The following is a 14,750-nucleotide window of genomic DNA, read 5'->3' as shown; positions in this document are numbered from 1 at the left end:
CAAACCTGTACCCATATGGAATCCTGGTGTGTGCAAGATGAATATTTTAGCCACTAGGCTACCACACCGGGCACTGAGGTAACTATCTTAATCTATGAGATTCTAACAGAGAATCTAAAGTCTTTTAATTTATGCTGTGTCTTGCTAATTCAACCTTACTAGCTAGATCCATACCTAACACCTTTAAGTCTTCTAAAGCAACACTAATATTAATTATCACTCAAGAAATGCCATCTTTGTTGGCATCTGCTTGGCACAGTGCCTTACCCATGTCAATCCCCACACACTGCCAGCTCCCCTGCCCCTTAGCTTCCTAGAACACACACAGGAATTTCCTCACCACCATATACAGTTCCTTCCTTTGGTTTTACCTGGACTGCTGGAAACATGGCCTGCAAATGATGCGGCCTGCTGCCCTCGCTGCCTGGCACAGGTACCAGGCACAGAGTCCCTCTGGCTCTCCGGACTGCCTCCAGCAGAAGGCATCATGAATAGCCCCGAGGAGTGGGCTCCCTTGGGGTTCTCTGTGATTGTCATTTTCCTCATACTGTGTTTGGGGGTACCTGTTGGAGAAGCTGAAGGCACAGATTCCTGGGGAGAAAGAAAGAAAAACATCATTCTAAAATGCAGCAGCTGGGATGCAGGTACACAGTATCTTCGATATACTGTAAGTCCTCTCTCGCTCTAGGAATTTCAAAGATGCGGTCACACCTGCACTCCTCTCAGCCTCCTAGATTTCATGAAGAAGAAGAAAACAGAGTCATGCCATTTTCTGCCATATAAATTATACGTGCAGAGATGTTACATATTATTCAACACTTGTTGAGAACAACAGCAATTCTATGGAAACATAGCATCTTGTGGCCCAAGAGTAAATGTCAATACGCTAATTGTTTCAGGTGGTTGAATCTTAAGTTAAATGCAAAAAAAAAAAAAAAAAAAGAAAAAAAAACACCACACGAAAAACCCAAGCTACAAACAACAAGCATCTCAGCAATACAGCATAGTATTGCCTGCCGAGGGGAAAGCCCCTTGTTTGAGGAGATGTGCCTTACGGCACCGTGGGAGCGGACACAGAGACGCGCCTGCACCTTACGGAGGTCACCCTTACACGTTTACACGTCTTGCCTTTCTAGATTAACTTGGAAAACACAGATCTCACACTCCAATGATGGTTCTGCTCAGACGTAAAGATTAAGAAGAGTGAATACAGGATAAGACAGACTATAATTCTACTGAAAATATTATACTCCTTTCATACATACTACCTTCATTTAAAGATCTATGATTCAATAATTGGTTATTAAATAATCCACTTTTTTCTGACTGAAGTCTCTGACCTACAAGTCTGTGCAGCAGCAACTGCATCGTCAGGCTGTCCCCGCAGAGCCACTCGCACGTGCCCACTGGGCGGAAGGGACCAGCAACTCTGCCAGCCTCCTGCTAGCACTGCCACAGACACGTGACTCTTGCCAGCTCTGAAAAAGGATGCAGAAGCGTTATTCTCTCCACAGTTATGTGGATTTGCAATTATTGGACACAGAAAAAGAAATCAGTTCTTACTTTGTACATTTTTTTTTTTGGTAAGGCAAATTATGGGGTAAATGCTATTATTTAAGTACATCAACATGAAAACTTTCCCTCTTATTTAGTTTATCCAAACATAAGCAGTGCTGCTCTTTCATCCGATTCATCGCTATCCCCTCTATTCAGGTATAAGTAACCAACACTGTGGGGAGACTGACCCAAGTGTGTGAAACACTCTGACTTAGAAGCAATGCATTAAGGACAGGCTGCAGTTGACATAAGCGAAAGGAAAGCATAAGCAAAAATTTAAACCTGTACAATTTAAGAAATGGATTTATGTAAAACATTTCCAAACACACAAGAATCGCCAAGCTCCAGAGCAAATAATCCCCCTGCAAGCTCTGGTTTCAGGATTATTTCCTCTTCGTTAACCACCGGAATGCGTGTTAAGACAAACCTCCCATGTGAGTGTTATTAAAGGGCAAATCTGTCGAAGAAGGAAATGGGTCTCCTGGCCAGGCCCTGCCCGGTAAGCTTATGCGTGTGGAGAGGTGAGCTTCGCATTTAGCTTCATTGCAACACAAGCACTGCAGCCAATGACACACTCCAAGTAGCCCTTGTGGAATTCTACAGAACAACCACCAGCAGGTAACAAGGTAACTCTTCTAGGATTTCAGGATATAAAATAACAGCATAAAAAAAAATTAGTCCCTAGTGCTTAAAAAAAAATAGAGAGATTTTCATTATCAGGCTGCAAGGACATGACTTTCCAATCAATCAATCAATCTTTAAAAAAGGAGGGATGACTGATAAGAAGGCTTTCCCAAGTAATGAAAACCTGGATTCACTTTCTTAAGCATATGAATATGAATTTATGGCTGAATCCCCTAACGGTTTTCAGAATAATGAGGAGACAAAAAGGTGCGTTACTCTTTGAAAAGAAAAGGATCCTTGTATGTATTGCCACTTAAAATCAAATCCTCAAAAAACAAATATAGGAAAGCTATTTCATTAAAATGCTATAAATCATGTACCACTTTTTGGCTTAACCAAGCAAACCCTTTTGCAAAATCATCCTGAAATATTCTGGCAATTTTTCTCCTGAGGCTAACCCTAGAGTCTAGTATATTCCATATATAGATATCTCTAATACTGGAAATTGGTCCCTAACCTTTTAAGGAATGGTGAGGGAAAAAATGGTATCATTAAACTTGATCACCCCTTCTAATTGACCTTTTCCTGAAAAATCTACTCTGGCCTCAAAATAAAAATTGATCACAAGGACCTACTTTCCAACAGGAGAGCAGGTGAGGCATTGTGAGTTTCCTGCTCTCACTCAGCAGCTATGTCGGAAGGGAACCCATGAAGCATCGATCCTACTCTGCCTCTGGGAGGTAGCACACTGCCGCGAGGGTCTTACTCGCTGTTGCTTAAGGTGATCACTGCGTCCAGTTTACTTAAACAGCTGGCTGTCAGTGAGACGACACTTGGAGAACCTGACCTCTAGCCCTTTGTTCCATCCCCTCCTCCCTGAATCCAGAGGCCCAGGCTATGCTGCTGAACATAGTTCATCAGGCCCTCACTATCCTACTGCATAAATACTGCTGACACAGGACGATTTTAGTTAATGATAACAAGTCAGTGGACAACTGAAAAATAAAACAGAAAAATGTGGAGACAGTAATTTGAAGAAAATAGTAGCACTCTGAGGTTAGACACGGACAACAAATGTTGTCAGTTCCCTACTATATTCAGAACCTCACTGAAAATAACTTGGCAAAGTCCTTGTAAATACTAGTCTTTATAATGACTACTCACCTTCTTTCGTTTCTCTCCTTTCAACATCTAGAGACCTGGACAGCACCTGCTCAAAGTTATTTTCTATAGTAACAATGCAATTTTTCATCTATGTTAATCAACCATTGCCATACACTTCTGAAAATCCAAAACAGCTATAGCTATCCTGGAAAGGGTGATAAATAATACAGAAATTGTCGCTGGCAATTATTTTTCTCAAAGAAACTTAATCCTAGTATGGAGAAGTGGATTTTTACAAAGAAACTCCAATTTTACATAAATATCCAAGAGCTAGACGTGTGTTTATAGGGGCTCTCTGCAAGACTGAGCCCTGAACCTACCGAGCCCATGCTAATTTCAGGTAGGCAGCATTGGACTGAACTGCCGAATGACTTGTTGGTATTGGAAGGATAGGAAGACAGGAAGAGTAAGATTGATGGAGGGGTGGGAGGAAAGGACCTCACACATTTGGTGTTAACAGCATTGTGAATACAGGAAATGGTCTCCTTCTATATGTAAACAATTTAGCAGATGCTGGTGTCAATTACCAGTCAATATATATCAGATATGTACTGCTATTTTCAATAGTGATGAAGTCTGAGAATCAAGTCTTACACACATCTTCTCAAAGGTTCCCTTCCCCCCATGTAGTTAGCTGTTAAGACTAAAAATAGACCAAACTAGATGGGGATTTTGGTAAGTGCTTTCCTGGCACACTAAAATGAGTTTGTACTGGATAAACACACAGATTAAAAAGCTGCTGTGGAAACCAGCAAGGAATGATGAAAACACACACCAACAACGACAAGTCTTCATTTCTAGTTCCACAAACATCCCTCCAACCCCTCAAAAGAAAAACAGTGCAAGGGGCTGGCAAGACCAGCTGCGAGCTCCATGGCCCTCAGCGTGCTGGATTTCTTAGCTGCTTCCATCCTCGCTGTTTATTCTCCAAGAGCTTTCCCAAACGTCAGAAAAAATGACATGCTCATCCTAACCATGTACCATCACTGTAAGAAATCAGTGGCAACGTGATGCAAAGTTACAAAGCAAGAGACGCACGAGGTCTCATGAAGGTGCTTTGAATGTCTTCAAATACACGCCAAATCACACATCACTCCTCTGAAAAAAGTCACAGAGTAAAAGGCTGTTAGCATAGGACAAATATTTTATAAATGGAAAGCATTATAAAAAGATGAAAGGCCAGCTCCCTTGGGTGCTCTGCTATGTAATGCAAGTTAATACACACAGTTAGTAAGGATTATATCACCTTCATTTTAAAGGCTAATGAAGTGACAATAAAATATAAAAAACAAAAACCCTTCCCAGTCACACTCGCTGCAATGGTGGCAACAGGAACTGTAGATGCCACAGGGCACACGGCAGAACCTGAGGCCCTCTGTCAGTGCCACATTCCAGGAGGGCCAGGAAGGGAACAGCTGGGAAGAGTCAACTCACCTTATCCTGCAAGGAAAAGGTTCCAGGAAAACCAGCAAACAGAAACTTGTTCTTGACCTTCAGCTTCCCCAGATTTGCCACAATCAGATTATTTGATCTGGAACTTTCTGGGATAAGAAGAACAGGAGCCCCGGCTTCAATATCCAGGAGGACCCGTGGACAGCGCTGGGCTTGATCTCGTACCTGCAAGAGGAAGGAAAACTGACATGAACTGATAAAACGATGAAAATTACATAGAACTACATTTTACACAACCATGGAATTAAATTAGAAACCAGCGGGCCTGGTGCGGTAGTAGGCCTAGTAGCTAAAGTCCTCGCCTTGCACAAACTAGGATCCCATTTGGCCACCGGTTATAATCCCGGCAGCTCCACTTCCCATCCAGCTCCCTGCTTGTGGCCTGGGAAAGCAGTCAAGGATGACCCAGAGCCTTGGGACCCTGCACCCATGTGGGAGATCCAGACAAGGCTCTGGGCTCCTGGCTTCGGCTCAGCTCAGCTCTGGCAGTTCCAGCCACTTGGGGAGTGAACAACAGATGGAAGATCTTTCTGTCTGTCTCTTCTCTCTCTATGCCTCTGCCTTTTAAACAAATAAATAAATCTTTAAAAATAAACAGTACCCTGAAGCCAGCATCATACTTCGTGATAAATAGCTGAATACTTTCCTCTACAATCAGGAACAGGTGAGGCTAACCAGCCCTACCACTTCTATCAACACTGCCCTGGAAGCCCTAAACCATGTAAAGAGGAAAGAAACAGAAACAAAAAGAATATATGCTGGGAGGAAAAAGGTAAAACTGTTATTTGCAGACAATCATCTATGTGCATGTGCAAAATCCTAAAACACCTAGAGTAAATTTATTATGACTGTGGTCCCTCCTGGGGGAGGGGAAAAGGGAGGAAGAGGGGGAGAGGACGGCGCAATACTCAATTGGCTAATCCTCTGCCTACATGCGCCAGGATCCCATGTTCACAGGTTCTAGTCCCAGCTGATTTACTTCCCATCCAGCTCCCTGCTTCTGGCTTGGAAAAGCAGTCAAGGAAGGCCCAAAGCCTTGGGACCCTGCACTAAAGTAGGAGACCTGGAAGAAGCTCCTGGCTCCTGGCTTCAGATTGGCTCAGCTCCAGCCATTGGAGTCATTTAGGAGGTGAACAACAAAGAGAAGATACTTCTTTCTGTCTCCCCTTCTCTCTGTAAATCTGCCTAATAAAAATAAATAAATCATTTTAAAAAACAGACTGTGGGATACAGGTCTATAAGTCAATATACAAAAGACAGTTACAATTTTTATACTCTCAACAAACTGGACATTGAAATTCTTTAAAAACCTAATTACAGCAACATCAAAAATTGGAAATGCCAAGCAATAAGTTTAACTAGAGGTAAGCTTGGTATATACAAAACACTGTTGAAAGAAATTAAAAACCTAATAAAATGGAAAGATACCTGTTCATCTCAGCAAAGGGTCTGAAGACAGTAGTGTTGTCAATTACTCACAAAATCACCCATAAATCCAATGTAATCCCAAGCAACTTGCATTTAACTTTGTTACAAAAATTGACAAGCTGTCTAACAGTTACATGGAAAAGCAAAGAATCGAGAACAGCCAAAATATGCTGAAGACAGTCCGTTATGATGTTAAACACGCAGGTCCTCTGACTCAGCAATTCCTCTCCTAGGTATTGCTCAAGAGAAATGTATATAGAAAAAGAGAAATGTATACATCCTCACTAAGATTTCAATGTGAATGTTCATATCACTTTTATTTACAACAGCTCCAAACTATGAAGTACCCAAATGTCCATCAAGTGGGCAAGTGGATAAACAAACTGTATCATATTCAAACAATGGACTACAACTCACCAATAAAGTGAAGTGAACTGCTGCTGCTTGCTACAAATGATGAATCTTAAAAGCATTATGCTAAGTGAAAGAAGCCAGACCCAAATGACTACAGACTATATGACTTCATTTATGCAGAATTCTTTTAGAAGACAAAACCATGGTGACAGAAAACAGACGAAGGGCTGTCAGGGTGCAGGGGTTAGGGCAAGGGGCCTGAGACAGAGTTCTCTCTCTGCCTCTCCCTCTAACTCTGCCTTTCAACTAAACAAATTCTTCTAAAAATTAAAAAATAAAAAAATCAGCTGGGGCCAACATTGTGGCAAAACAAGTTAAGCCACTGCTTGCAACATGGCCATCCCAAAAGAACACCAGTTTATCTCCTAGCTGCTCCACTTCAGATCAACCTCCCAGCTGACACACCTGGGAGAGCAGCAGCAGATGATTCAAGTGCTCAGGCTCACATGGCCATGACCAATGGATGGAAGCACTCATTCTCTCTGCTTCCCTCCCTCCCACTCCCTCTCTCTCTAAAACACTGCCTTTCAAATAAATGAATCTTCAGGAGGGAAAGTCAGCTAGAATAAAATATATCTGTTGTCAACAGAAAATTTGGATAAAGCAATTTAAATTCCAAACAAAATGGTCTTTTAATCTCATAGCAAACAAAAGTTAGGTCTTTAGCTCTCTCTGTCAATCTGTCATTCAAATGGCTGGGGTTAAAGGTCCTTGAGAAGATCAGCTTTTCGTTAAAGCTTACGTATTTAAAAATGTTCATAAGCGACATTTCTTTAACCTTCTATTCGCCTTATATAAATTGACAAAGCAAAGCTTTAAAGACTTATCTTTATATTCCTCTTACCCCAGGAAGTTAAATCCAACTACTCAGTAATGCAAAAACATCTTATTTCCTAAGCCAAATTATGTTCACAGTAAGAGCTGCTACTATTGAAACCAAAAACACAGACACATTGTTTTAAATGTAATACGCAAGGGCAGGTGTTGAACCCAGCAGTTCAGATGCTACTTGGGAATCAACACCCCAGGTCAGAGCACCCGCTGCACTCCCAAATCCAGCTTCCTCCTTATAAAGACCTCAGGTGATGGCTCAGGTCCTCAGGACCCTGCTGGCCACAGGAGAGACCTGGACAGAGTCCCTGGTTCCTGGGAATTTGGGGACTGAACCAATGGACGGGTCATTCATTCTGTCACTCATTCTGTCTACCTCTCAAATCAAATAAATCAAAACTAGTTACAAATGCAACACCATTTTATATCCAGTAACTGGCTCAAAACAGAAGGCCTAAAATACAAATGTTAGCAAGATTATAAATTTGAAAGATTTCTTAGGGGCTGACATTGTGGTACAGCCAATCAAGTAGCCATTTGCAACACATGCATCCTATTTGAGGACTGGTCCAAGCCCCAGAGGCTCCACTTCTGATCCAGCTCCCGTAAATGGGGCTAGAAAAACAGTGGAAGATGGTTGGAGTGCTTGGGATCTGCTACTTAAGTCAGAGACCTGCAGTTGCAGGCTCCTGGCTTTGGAGGGGCCCAGCCCTAGCTGTTGTGGCCATTTGGGGAGTGAAGCACTAGATGGAAGAGATCTTTACGTCTCTATATAGCACTGACTTTTAAATTATTAAATCTTTTTGTAATATTTATTCATTTTTATTGGAAGGCAGATTTACACAGAGAAGGGGAAACAGATCGAAAGATCTTTCATCTGCTGACTCACTCCCTAAATATCGCCACAACCAAAATTGAGCTGATCTGGAGCCAGGAGTCAGGAACTTCTTCTGGGTTTCCCATGCGGGTGCAGGGGTCCAAGGCTTTGGACCATCAGAGGATGCATTCTCTAGTCACAAGTCAGGAGCTGGATGGAATGTGGAACACACACTCACTCTCCCTCTCTCTCCTCTTCTCCCACTTTCAAAGAAATAGATGGATCTTAAAAAAAAAAAAGAAAGAAATGGGGCCCAGCGCAATGCCTGGTGGCTAAATCTTTGCTTCACATCAGCCAGGATCCCATATGAGCACCGATTCAGGTCCCGCCTGCTCCAGTTCCCATCCAGCTCGCTGGTTGTGACTGAGAAAGCAGTCGAGGATGGCCCAGAGCCCTGGGACTCTGCACCCACATGGGGCATCTGAAGGAGGCTCCTGGCTCCAGCCATTGCAGCCACTCGGGAGCAAACCAGTAGACGAAGGAGCTTTGTCTCTGTATCTCCTTCTGAGTTTCTGCCTTTCCAATAAAAAATAAAATGGATCTTAAAAAACAAAATTAAATGCAATCACATTTAACAATATGAACCAAGCTTAACAAACACACTAATTAGGGGAAGAGAAAAATCACAGCACAGTTTAATAACATTTATTAAAAAAAAGTATATTAAAAAAATAAAATGTAAAACAAAAAAAAAACAAAACAAAAATATTGCTCAGGAATTCATTTCAATTTTAAAAATTAAAATATAAAAACCAAACAACAGCTACTTAAGGGAATGAAACAGGCAAGGGACATAGATGCACACAGCAGACATCCACAGTGCTTCCCATCCTAACTCGCAGCACGCTGAGTGTGTTCCCAAACGTTCATTTTATAAAATCAGTGCTATATAGCATTGTATGCATGCCATTTAAATTTTTAAATTGAAGATTGAAAGGTTATATAAGGATAATTCAAACAATTCATGGAAAAACAGATTTGAAGGTAAGCATTTTGGTGCATAAAAATTTTGAAATTTATGCATTTTTTTCATAATCTGCATTTTCCTTGAATTTTTCAAACTCTCATCTTTTTGTAGATTTCAAAATGTTACAAGTTAAAATAAGCCTAACTTATGTATTTATATAGTCTTTATATTTTTTTATTTATCTATACCTTTTTTTTTTTTTTTGAGAGGGATAAGGGAAGAGAGAGAGAGAAAAACAAAACGAAAAATGGTGAGAGACATAGAAAGGATTCCCACCACGGGTTCACTCCCGGAATGCCCACATGACCACAAACAGCTGAGGCAGAAGCTAGGAGTACATAGCTCAATGTAAGAATCCAATTGATGGAGTCTGGAGCCAAAGCCAGGAATCAAACAAGTATTCCAACATGGGACTCAGGTTTCTTTATTGGTGTCTTAACCATTACACTAAAGGCCCCGAATAAGCCAATCTTTTTTTTTTGTTTTAAAGGAAGTTTCTTGTGTTTTCGTTTTTTTTTTAAAGATTTATGTATTGTATTACAAAGTCAGATATACAGAGAGGAGGAGACAGAGAGGAAGATCTTCCATCCGATGATTCACTCCCCAAGTGAGCCGCAACGGCCGGTGCTGTGCCGATCCAAAGCCGGGAACCAGGAACCTCTTCCAGGTCTCCCACGCGGGTGCAGGGTCCCAAGGCTTTGGGCCGTCCTCAACTGCTTTCCCAGGCCACAAGCAGGGAGCTGGATGGGAAGTGGAGCTGCTGGGATTAGAACCAGCGCCCATATGGGATCCCAGGGCGTTCAAGGCGAGGACTTAAGCCGCTAGGCCATGGCCACCAGGTTCAAACCAATCTTTTAAATTCCACTTCCACGTAGTTTTTAAGTACCCTCATCTATTCCATGATCATAATGAGAAAAATGAAAATATATAGGAAATGTTATATATAGGAAATAACATATAGGAAAAATAATACACACATAACATATAATAATAAACAGGAAAAATATAAAGGAAAAAATGAAAATAAACTGAATCATTGCTATATACTAGGAAACAGGCAGAACCACTAATTTTTTCAGATCTTCTGTAATTTTATTATATTACTTTCATATTTTCTGAAAAGATATATTCTCCGGAAGATAAATAAGAAACTAAGTTTTTTTTAGGGGCCAGCGCAGTGGCATAGGACGTTAATCCTTGGCTGCAGCACCAGCATCTACATGGGTGCCAGCTGAAGCCCCGGCTGCTCCCTCTGCAATGCAGCTCCCTGCCAGCAGTCTGGGAGGATAGTGCAAAGCCGTGCATGGGGCTAGCAAGGAGCCCCTGGCTCAAAGCTTCAGACCAGCACAGCTCTAGCCACTGCAGCCATGTGGGAAGTGATCCAGCAGATGAAGATCTCTCTCTCTCTCTGTCTCTCCCTCTCTCTGTAAGTATGACTTTAAAGTAAAATAAACAATCTTTTCAAAAATAAAGTGATTTCTTAAAAAAAAGAAAACCAAGAAATGTTTCCAAATAACCATACTGTAATTGCTTTGGGGCTCCTACACTGCACCAAGATGCCACTGGAGGCTACAGGAGCTGCTTGGGCTGCTGTCAGGACACCTCAGATTTTCCAGTGGAACATGACAGCTGCCCAACATTACACCAAACTGGTTCACGTCTGGAATCAGTGCACGTCACGTTCCTCTTGATGCACGCACCTTTACAAACCAGGGACCTTAACTGTTGCTGAGATAAAAAACAAGTACCAAGAGAAAATCAATATGGAGCAAGAAACGAAGTCATGGCGTCCAACCTGACTCCAACTATGAGAAGCTGGGCAGTGCTAAATAACTGTGGTTATTTAAGAATGCAATAAAAAATATTATATTTTCAATTTACATATATACACACACACACACATACACACTTAGTAAGTTGTTCAAACCTAATTACTTTGGAAATAGGAAAAATATCAGTTATGTTTTTTGGCCTAGAGTGTATCGTGAAAAAAACTTTCAAGCTGGTGAGTATGCCATGAACCATGGAGTTTAGGAATTTCTAATCTATTCTGAAAAAAAGCCTATCAAGCATTTGCACTGAGCCCCTAAAAGCACAAAAAGTGTTGTAAATTTCCTTACCATTTTCTTGAAGATTTTATTTATCCTTATTTGAAAGTCAGATTTACAGAAGAAGGACACAAGATCTTCCACCCATTGGTTCATTTCCCAAATGGCCCCAACGGCAGGAGCTGAGCTGATCCGAAGCCAGGAACCAAGAGCTTCTTCTAGGTCTCCCACACCTGTGCAACGTCCCAAGGCTTTGGGTCTCTACTGCTTTCCCACACAATAAGCAGAGAGCTGGCAGGGAAGTAGAGCAGCCAGGATACGAACTGGCATCCATATGGAACCCCAGGCACATGCAACGCTAGGACTGTAGCCACTAGGCTACCATGCCAGGCCCTACTTCTCATTTTTACTTTACAGTATAATATAATAAAGAATAAAGCTCTTGGGACTGGCACCATTAGCACATCAACCCCCTGTCTCTAATACCGGCATCCCATATGAGTGCCAGTTCCAGTCCTAGCTGCTCCACTTCCAATACAGCTTCCTGTTTGTGGCCTGGGGAAAGCAGCAGAGAAGTTCTTGGTTTGCTGCACCCACATGGGAGATGTGGAAGAAGCTCCTGGCCCACTCGGATCATTTGGAGAGTAAAGCCAAAGATGGAAGATCTTTCTCTTGCTTTCTCTCCTTCTCTCTGTAGCTCTTTCAAGTAAAAACAAACAAATGTTTAAAAAAGTAACTAAATTAAATAAAGCTCCCCAAGCACAGTCAGATTTCCCTGAGTAACCTGCAATGTGGAGGACACATTAGAAAACATAGCGACTTTAACCTTTTTCAGTGAAATTTTTGAGACTGATCTCTCAAGGTGAAAAACACTTTCAAGCCAGAACAGCAGCTCAGAGAAATGAAGCAACCCACCGTCTGCCCCTCGATGGCCGCCCGCTGGCGTCCCAAGACATCCTGCAGCTGAGTGAAATGCTGGATGAAGGCCACGACCTCGGCCTGGAAGCGCTGCGTGTGCACGTACTGCACCGAGGCCATCTGCAGACTCACACGCACATCGTGCTCTCTGCGGAGCAGTGGGTCAGGCCGCCCATACCTAGGAAGGGAGGACGAAACCATGATGTGGACACCACAGCAAAACACAAGTTAGATTCAAGGCAAAGCCCACCTGGACTCAGGGGCTTCCTTAGACAACAACTATTAACTATTAAAGCAGAAATTCACAATTTAGCTTTAAAAGAGCAAGTTCCAAAAATGTCTCCCTTTCTAAGCTTCTGCAATGTGTTTAGAACACTAAATAGTCTCATTTGACACTCAGCACCATAAACAGGCAGGCAGCGCCAGGCATTGAACTTATGCGGGGGGCACCTATGCCTCCTTGCCTTGCTTTTAAGGGCAGGCAACACTCACTCTGCACTTGGCAAAGGTCGTGACAATGTGAACTTGAAAGATACTAAAGAGAAAGTCATAAGATAAAAGGGAAATTTCTAATGTAAACAAATCAACCTAAATTCTAAAATCTAAAATTCTACAATCTAGATTCTTATTTTTATATGCATAACAGCCCTGACAATAAAGATAAAGATCCTCAGACATCCTTCAGAAGTTCTTCCTCAACCCTGGTTAAATATTAGCACATTTAAAAAAAAACTAAACCCCCGGGGCCAGCATCATGGCTCAACAGACTAATCCTCCACCCTGTGGCACCGGATTCTCCTGTCTGTGCTGGTTTGTGTCCCAGCTGCTCCACTTCTGATCCAGCTCTCTGCAGCCTCTGAACAGCAGAGGATGGCCCCTGCACTCATGTGGCCGATCCAGAGGGGGCTCCTAGCTTCAGATCAGCTCAGCTCCAGCTGTTGCCACCACTTAGGGAGTGAACCAGTCCACTCCTCTATCTTCTACTTTTCAAATATTAGGTCAAACCCTTCCCTACACCCATCGAGTCAGAGAACTGAGGAGCCTGAATGCCACTGTTTCCCAATAGCTCTCAGGAAGGCTGCAAACCACCACTGTAAGCTGTGTCTTAGTCTTGTGAGACCATCCATTTTGAGGCCTTCTAAAATCTAAAACAGAAAGGCCTCAATATGGATGGTCTTGATAAGCCAAAAAACCCATCATGTAATTTCACATTCATGCATCAACAATATCTGAAGCTGAACTCACTGCAGAGCTTCTCAGAGCTCAATGTGAAATGGTCTAAATCTATCCCCTCGATATGGCCAGAAAGAAAATGGGCCACATGGGAATTAAGGGACTGGCGTCCGGTCACTTAGTGAGCTGGCGCACAACCAGCCAAGCGTGCATACCTTTTAGTAAGTTAAAAGATCTCAAGTACACCCTACCTGCTCAGGAAGCCTGGACTGCCCACCTCAGTGCAGATCCATTCTAATGAAATTTAATTTAAATGAAGATATTCATAACCAGACCTTTCCAATTATCCTTATAAAGATTATTTTCAAAACTTTTCTTCATTCTTTATTCTTTCAATAAAAATCTGAAACTAAAAGTGACTGCAACAAAATATCAAGTGAGAAAAAGAGAGATTTTTACTTAAAAGTCTGGAAGATGAGGGCTTCTTCTCCACTTGTCGTGAAGCGTTCTCTGTAGAATTCTCCGTGGGACGTAAGGTCACTGAGAGAAAGACTCCCGATGCTGCCCTGTAAGGCCAGGTCTCCCTCTAGGAAGGTGAGCATTACAATACGTCATTACGTACCTCTCTGGTCTTACACCTTAAATATATGTGAACAGAAACTGGCATAGACGTGCCTGAAATTTTCACTTTTTAATCAAACTAAATATCGAAAGGCAAACTGTCAGATTCCAATATACTCAGAAAAATACTTCACTCAACATTTCAAATAGTCTCAATGCAGAAGTCCAAGAGATCAAAATATCTCACTCTTACATTTTAATACTTGACATTTATAAGGTGAAAATAATGAAAAAATAAATACATGTAAATTAAAGGGCAAATCATCAACAACTACAGATAGAAACCTGGCCCTTTCTGAGAACTGGTAAAACATTGTAAAGTCTATTCGTTGTGCTATGGATAAAAACATAAAGGAGGGAGGGTCAGAATCAAGCAACATTAAGTGAGTTTTAATATAACTTAATGAAAGAAGAAAGCTAATGAGGCATTAGACACCAAAGATCTAAATCTGAAACTGCTCGGACATGACAAGCTGAAGCCCCCGGGAGGCGGAGAGCAGAAGAAACTGACGCAATGGGAGTGTGGACCTGGGATGAACCATTCTTAGTAGCATGTAGGGACTGAAAAAGAACAGTCTAAGCTGCTGCTTCCATAAAACAAAGTGCATCCTGCTGTCACTATAAAACAACTGCTAAAGTGAATGTACTTGGCAAACTAGTTAGCTCCTAATTAACC

At 42.0% G+C, this 14,750-nt stretch overlaps 1 protein-coding gene across 4 annotated transcripts in view; it reads right to left on the bottom strand.

The window, feature by feature from the left end:
- The window catches only part of VPS13D (vacuolar protein sorting 13 homolog D), a 262,915-nt gene that overhangs the window by 186,574 nt on the left and 61,591 nt on the right, over positions 1-14,750 (bottom strand). For all 4 annotated transcript variants that reach the window (XM_058675413.1, XM_058675405.1, XM_058675416.1 and 1 more), the window contains 4 exons: positions 13,913-14,039; positions 12,278-12,458; positions 4,780-4,962; positions 372-591 (listed from right to left, as the gene is read on the bottom strand). In XM_058675413.1, the coding sequence (XP_058531396.1) occupies positions 372-591; positions 4,780-4,962; positions 12,278-12,458; positions 13,913-14,039 (711 nt within the window). The remainder of the gene's footprint in view (positions 1-371; positions 592-4,779; positions 4,963-12,277; positions 12,459-13,912; positions 14,040-14,750) is intronic.

This window comes from Ochotona princeps, chromosome 2, assembly GCF_030435755.1.
Source record: "Ochotona princeps isolate mOchPri1 chromosome 2, mOchPri1.hap1, whole genome shotgun sequence".
NCBI classification, from domain to species: Eukaryota; Metazoa; Chordata; class Mammalia; order Lagomorpha; family Ochotonidae; genus Ochotona; species Ochotona princeps.
The sequence above is the reverse complement of the archived record's forward strand: the minus strand, read 5'-3'. Positions and strand labels throughout refer to the sequence as shown.